At 39.3% G+C, this 7,041-nt stretch overlaps 1 protein-coding gene across 1 annotated transcript; it reads right to left on the reverse strand.

The window, feature by feature from the left end:
- Nucleotides 1–3,659: 3,659 nt before the first annotated feature.
- Nucleotides 3,660–4,688, reverse strand: LOC135480137 (beta-1,3-galactosyltransferase 5-like). The gene has a single exon (XM_064759932.1). The coding sequence runs from the start codon at nt 4,686–4,688 to the stop codon at nt 3,660–3,662; it is 1,029 nt and encodes a 342-aa protein (XP_064616002.1).
- Between the last annotated feature and the right edge of the window lie 2,353 nt (nt 4,689–7,041).

Here is a 7,041-nt window from a genome sequence, read left to right on the forward strand (position 1 = left end):
TTGGTATCTCTCGTGTAGCCAATATCACGACCATTTCTGAAACTAGTTTTTCCTGCTAATGTCAAAATTATAATTACATTGTGCAAATCTTTGGCATGTATACGCGTCATACATACAGTACACAAGCATATTTTGAAAAAATGGAGAGATACCTAAGTTTGAAAAAAGTTGGAATGTGATTTTTCAGAAAGTTTCCCAGTTGTTACACTATTAAAGTGGGTTACACCCCTCCAAAAGTAAAATATTCTATAAATGTCAAAGAATGAACACAATCTCCAACTATAACACTTAATCCTCAGGTATTTATGATGTTCCGTCTCAGAACACATTGATTTGGCAATCATGCGATTACTTCCATCTGCTGCTTTCTGACCGTGAGATTTGATTGGTGGGACGACGAAAGTTTTCCCATTGTTTTTGATATGTTAGCTACACCTACAACGTAAGCTATTTGGTTAACGTTCTTACAGTGCAGGTTAGTACAAGTCCACCTGGCCAGGCTTTGGATGGAGACACCTGCCGCCTGGCGGATAATACCAGTGATAAACACGTCCTCCATGGACAAATAAGGAATGTACTCCGACAGGTAGAATAACTTCCCAATCAGATTGTTCGGAATGACGTAATAGTTACCAAATATATACGGTGGATATCTGTCCAGTGGATATTCTTGTTTCCTCACGGACCATTTTCGACTGCCGGCCCTGAAGACAGTAGGAGCTCTTCGCCTGCGTCCGAGCACAATGTCTGTTGAGCTACGCTTCAAGACATTGATAAGCCATGGAAGGTTAATAATGGTGTCTTCATCATTCTTAAGCAAATATTCTGCGTCGGGACAGAAGCGAATGGTCCAGTACAGAGCTGTTATGGACTTGATAGTTAAGTTTCTGTAACTGTCCACAAAATCTGCCAAAACAGCGTCTCCATATTCTACGCTTTCATTTTTTAGTATGGAAAAAGCACTCGAGTTGTTTCTCATTCCAAATAAAAAAACAAGTTTGATGACTGGTAGTTCTGTGCCATCAGCCCATCGTCCTGTCTTCACCACACTTCCCCAGCTCTCCCGTATGATCTCGCGTTCTTTTTGGTGGTCAAACACAGATGGTACTACAATCAATAGAAAAGGGGCTTCCTGTTGACAAATGGTCCGACCGTCAATCAGAAATGAGAAGTTGTAAGGGTTCACTTTGGTTTGTCTCGGAATCAGGTACGGATTTGTAGTATTGTCTATTGTCATATTTTCTCGACGCTTGTCTACATATTGTGTAAAGTTTTCAGAGCAGGTAGTAAATACCCGAAGTGTAGGGTATTTCCGTTCTGCTTTCATCTGTCTACCGTCCACAATTACTGTCTCCATTAAAGGGTTGTGAGCATATGAACTTTCTCCTGGGACACCGCTCAAGGTTAAATAAACGATAGACAGAAATAAGAACAAGATCGTTGCATACAAGACTGCAACTAAAGACCGAACTGAAACCATTTTCGCCATTAAATGTAAGGAGAAAGCTGTAATTTGTATCTTTATTCAATATCAAGGTAGAGTTAAAACGTAAAAAAGCTATGATCTCAGCCACAAACTGTAATATTGATTTAGTTCCCTCATATGACAGATGTTTTTCTTCGTAAGAATTCCAGATTAAACCCACGTTCCCACACACTTGAGAACAAAATTGCTGTGGTCATTATGTCATTAAATAATCTACATGTTTAATTTTTACCGTGTTGACTTTTTACAATTTCTTCTGGAATATATTCCACTAACCAGAAAGTCACCTAATTGAAAGATAGATAAGTAATGTTCATTGTTGTATGCAGATTTTGTAAAGGGTTGGCGCCTTTTAACAATCGACGTTAGATATTTTTAGGAATATTAATGCTTGTGAGCTTTTTGCTCAGTGTTGATCATTGTGCTTGTGCTCTTTTAGGTTTCATCGGAATGCACACACTTTTACTGTCCGAGTTTTTAACTTTTGTGTAGTCGTTCTTCCAATAAAAAGTGTGCAAATCCGCACGTCACATGTACGAAAGCTCGTTAGTAACTTGCTAAAGGTCGGTGATTGACCCTAGGCTCTCCGTTTTCCTCCACACTTAAACAGGACAGCGATTCTAAAGGTGAAAAGTTGTAGAATATGACGTTCAACAGTATTCAAATCAATCTCCATGAGTATGCAATCCATGAGTATGCAATCAATCATAAATCATTAAATAAATCATAACTCATCAAATCAATCATAAATCATCAGACTAAATGTTTGCATGTAAATGGCTACAGACGATGTAGTATGGATGCATTTCAAGCCTTTTTGACATAAAAATGTATGGAACTCTTCTCCTCTCCTCTACACTACTTATTGTATAATAGGTGTTATGAACGTGATTGAATCAAATTGGTGTTTAGTATTAGGTGTTTCAAACTATATTGGAACATCAACAATTAAGTGGTTTGAACAATTTAAACGTCGTTCTGAACACCTGAAATTTTAATAATGATAATAATTTCTAACTGTTTTAATATTTTATTTACTTCTTTGATGTATAAAACCATATTCATAAATATATCAGTTATCCGATTGCGGTCAGTTTTATTACTTGAGGAAAATGTGCCTGGAGTAAACCATCAACATTTGGCTGTGCAAGATTTCCCCACTTTGTATCTGTAGATTTACACTCTGTATCTGTGCACTTACACTTTGTATCTGTAGCGGGGGGGTCTCCGTGGTTCAGTTGGTTAGTGCGCTAGCGCAGCGTAATGACCCAGGAGCCTCTCACCAGTGCGGTCGCTGTGAGTTAGTCCAGCTCATGCTGGCTTCCTCCACGGCCGTAGGCGGGAAGGTCTGCACCAACCTGCGGATGGTCGTGGGTTTTCCCCGGGCTGTGCCCGGTTTCCTCCCACCATAATGCTGGCCGCCGTCGTATAAGTGAAATATTCTTGAGTACGGTGTAAAAGACCAATCAAATAAATAAATAAATAAATTGTATCTGTAGACTTATGCTTCCGAAAGAAATTTTTTGAAAATATTTGATAATCAAAAGTATTAAATGTAATTAAATCAGGTTCTCGAACGTACGTTTAATATATACGATACAAAATAAGTGTTCAACAACACAATAAAATGAACGTGGGCTGCTTATTACTTTTATTGGTACAAACGAATTTCGTCATACGTGTTGTCTAATGAATGCCTATTGTTCTTACATTGAACTAGAACTCCTAGCTTCGAAATCTTAGGACCGGAGTGTGCGATGGAGCATACTCTCTGAAAAAGTCTCCCCAAAAATGCATCTTTACAAACTATTTTGTAAAACCGTGTGTGTCATGCGGGACGTTATTCCAAATGCCGACTTATCCATTACCAGGCGGTAATAGAATCAAGAAAACACCAGAGAGGCCACCTCATTTGCATCGACAGCCAAGTGTGAAAGTCCTTTTGTTTTCATGTAAATGTAGAGCATCAGGAGAAATGGTAGTACAAATAATGTATGTTGACGACACAGTTCCGACTCGTATCTAGTACACTGGCATGTGGGAAGGACGCTACAAAGAACTAGGCCATCATGGTGATCTTTAAATGTTTTTACTAACGTAAAATGATAAAACTTTTTCTTCTTAAATGTTACATCTTTATAATTGTATTCTTTCTAACAGTATTGATATGATGCTAGCTAGTGCTGTTCCCAGAACATGTCAGGTTGGTCGGACTACGAAAGCTCTCCCAGATTTGGGTTACGTTTTGAACATTAGCGAGTTCAATAAAAGCTCTTTGAGTAAAACGGCGACAGTATTTGGGATTACAGGTCCATGTAGACAAGCTTTTGATGGAGACACCTGCCGCCTGGCGGACAATACCAGTGATAAACACATCCTCCATGGACAAATACGGAATATATTCCGACAAGTGGAATAACTTCCCAATCAGATTGTTCGGAATGACGTAGTAGTTACCAAATATATACGGTGGATATCTGTCCGGTGGGTATTCCTCCACTGACACTCTCCATTTTAGAGTCCCGTTCCTCGGGACGGTGGAACCTTTGCGTTTACTTCCAAATACAAAGTCCGTTGAACTTCGCTTCAAGACATCAATAAGCCATGGCAGGTTTATGACCGTATCTTCGTCGTTCTTCAGCAGGTATTTTGCATCAGGACAAAACTGAGTCGCCCAGTAGAGAGCTGACATGGATTTAATGGTTAAGTTTTTGTAACTGTCCACAAAATCGACCAACACAATGTCGCCATACACTAAGCTTTCGTTTTTTAGCATAGCAAATACATTTGCATTGTCTGCTTTCACCGTAGAAAACAAACTGGAGTTATGTCTTAGCCCAAACAAGAAGATGAGTTTCATCACTGGTAGTGTGGTATTGTCAGCCCATTCACCCGTTTTCACCACACTTCCCCAAGTCTGTCGAATAACCTTGCGATTCTTCTGGTGGTCGTAGACAGATGGTACCACAATCAGCAGAAACGGGGATTCCCCTTGACAAATATCTCCACCGTCAATCAGAAATGAGTATCTGTAAGGGTTGACTTTAGTTTTCGCGGGAATCAAATAAGGATGCGTGGCATTTTTTCTTACCATAATGTGTCGCCGTTTGTTAATGAACTGTATAAAGTTTTGTGAGCGGCTGTCAAAGATCTGGACTACTTGACCTGCCCGCATTTGCTTACTGTCCTCCACTGCTGGCATCCACAAAACACGTCGAGTTTTGGATTGTGTGTCAGGTACACCTCTCCAAATCAAATAAACAATTAACATGAACGAGAATGGGATGACCGCATCAAAAACCGCAAGCAGAAGCCTATTTCTAACCATACTTTTACCCGTAAAAAGTTTTCACAGAAGATCTCCTATTGCCCTTTTTGTGACTTCTATGGTACACGTCTGTCTGGTACACGTTTGTAGGTGACACGTTTGACAGTGATATAGATTTTCTAGTTATAACTAGTTATAACCATACTTTTATCCGTAAAACGTTTCGACAGAAGATATTACATTTCTTTTTCTGTCTTGTATGAAGGTAATACACGTCTGTATTATTGACAAACACTGACATAGATTTTCATTACCACAGGTGTTCAAATCATCACAGCCTATAAATGAGTCGTACCGGTAGATGTACAACGTAGCAATTCAACTCTTTATCACGTACATCCAGTATCTTTATATTATTAGTTTGGACGCGACTCACTTGCTCAGGAGGATAAAACTTAGCACAGTCGCATGGTAGCGGGTTGGCCCTTAGCCAATGAGGTCACAGGCTCGAATCCAGCGCCTGCTAGTGCAGCCTTTTGGGAGATTTGACCGGTGGTCATTGCCCGAGTAAAGCCCGCTCATAAACATAACCTCCGTTAAATATTTATGTATTTATTTGATTGTTGTTTTACGCCACATTAAGGAATTTCACTTGTACCATGTCGGTCAGTTCAGTGGGGGTAGGAAACCTGAGAGGCAATAATAAACCACCCACACTGGACAAGTTACTGACAAACATTCCCCGCGATTGACGTATACCAATAAAGTGAAGAAATAAATGAATGAACATGCAGAAACCGCGATACACCCCGTGTGGGGAAAGGAGAAGGGGAGATCACTCTGAAGAACAGATGTGATCAGTGACTTGATGCACACATTTGCAGCGGTATATTTTTCAAATTGTTACATCAATATTTTTAATTTATAAAGAACATGACGTCTGAAGAAAGTCAATCACATTAAATCTAAAGTCGTCAACAGATGAGTGGGATTAAATAGGTTTACATGTAGGATTATGTCAAAGATACTTAGTATATTGATAAATACTATGTATTCGATTTTCAAAGTTGCGACCTATCAAATGTATTTTGGATACAACATTGTTGAATGCTGGTTGATATTTTCTTTGAAGCAAATAATAATTCAAGAATTATGAAGCTGGTGGAAATTTAGAGCGGTATTCCGAGACTTAAAAGTGAAAGAATTCGGCGTTATACTATATTATACACTCACAAGAATTAACATAGACCGTACGTCCTTTATCTGATTTCTACCCTTATTACATCTGTAATTAAATCTCGCGGAAAAGTAGTACAATTTCGTGATTGTACGTCAGCCTGATAGTGATTTTACCTTAATATATCTTAAAATTTCTTTTCCCATGCGTTTCCCATAACGTGGCTCAAGGCGTTACCTCGCGCCGTTCCATAATTATCTTCTTGGTTTCAAACAGATAATTTCGTCAGAGGCGGGAAAGTCTCTTGTAGATGTTCCAAACTACTTCTTTTATAAGCCAATGTATGGAACCAACTTCGGAAGCATTTTTTTAAAACATTGTGTAGTCATGCTCAACGCATTCTCAAAAAGAAATATTAATTATGGGAACAATCAGTTCTCTGAAGTTAGCACGCAATCCGCCGTAGCCGCAGATATCAGCATATGAGTCCCAGGGAAACGTCCCTGGAATATTACATGATCAAAACACTGGGGATCTGTCTACAGTACACAAGAAACACTTGTGATGTTTGAAGACAAAGTTATGTTCTTTCAAGCAAAAGTCATATTTGAACAAGTTCATCTTGTTTGTGATTTATTTTTGTGTACATCACACTTATTTAACGCTTGTTTGCATTTCGCATATAACGAGAACAGGGGTGAGCGGGGGGATCTCTATGGTCGAGGTGCTTTGCATGCCTGCGCAGCGCAACGACCCAGGAGCCTCTTACCAGTGCTGTGAGTTCATGTCCAGCTCAATGTGGCTTACTCTTTGGTCGTACGTGGGAAGGTCTGACAGCAATTGGTTGTATGTTTTTCCTGGTCTGTACCCGGATTCCTTCCACCATCATGCTGGCCGCCGTCGGACAAGTGAAATACATTTCAGTGAAACAGCAAATAAAATAAATAAAATATCAAATAAATAAATAAATATCACAAGAGCGTGCATGTATCTCTTACAATGTGCCAATAGACTATTATCGACTAATGACTGATCATACAAGATGCAATCATAGCGTGGAAGATCTATGGCCCTGTGCTTTGTAAGGATGTATCTAATTCCATTTTATCC

The sequence above is a fragment of the Liolophura sinensis genome, chromosome 1, assembly GCF_032854445.1.
Source record: "Liolophura sinensis isolate JHLJ2023 chromosome 1, CUHK_Ljap_v2, whole genome shotgun sequence".
Taxonomy (NCBI): domain Eukaryota; kingdom Metazoa; phylum Mollusca; class Polyplacophora; order Chitonida; family Chitonidae; genus Liolophura; species Liolophura sinensis.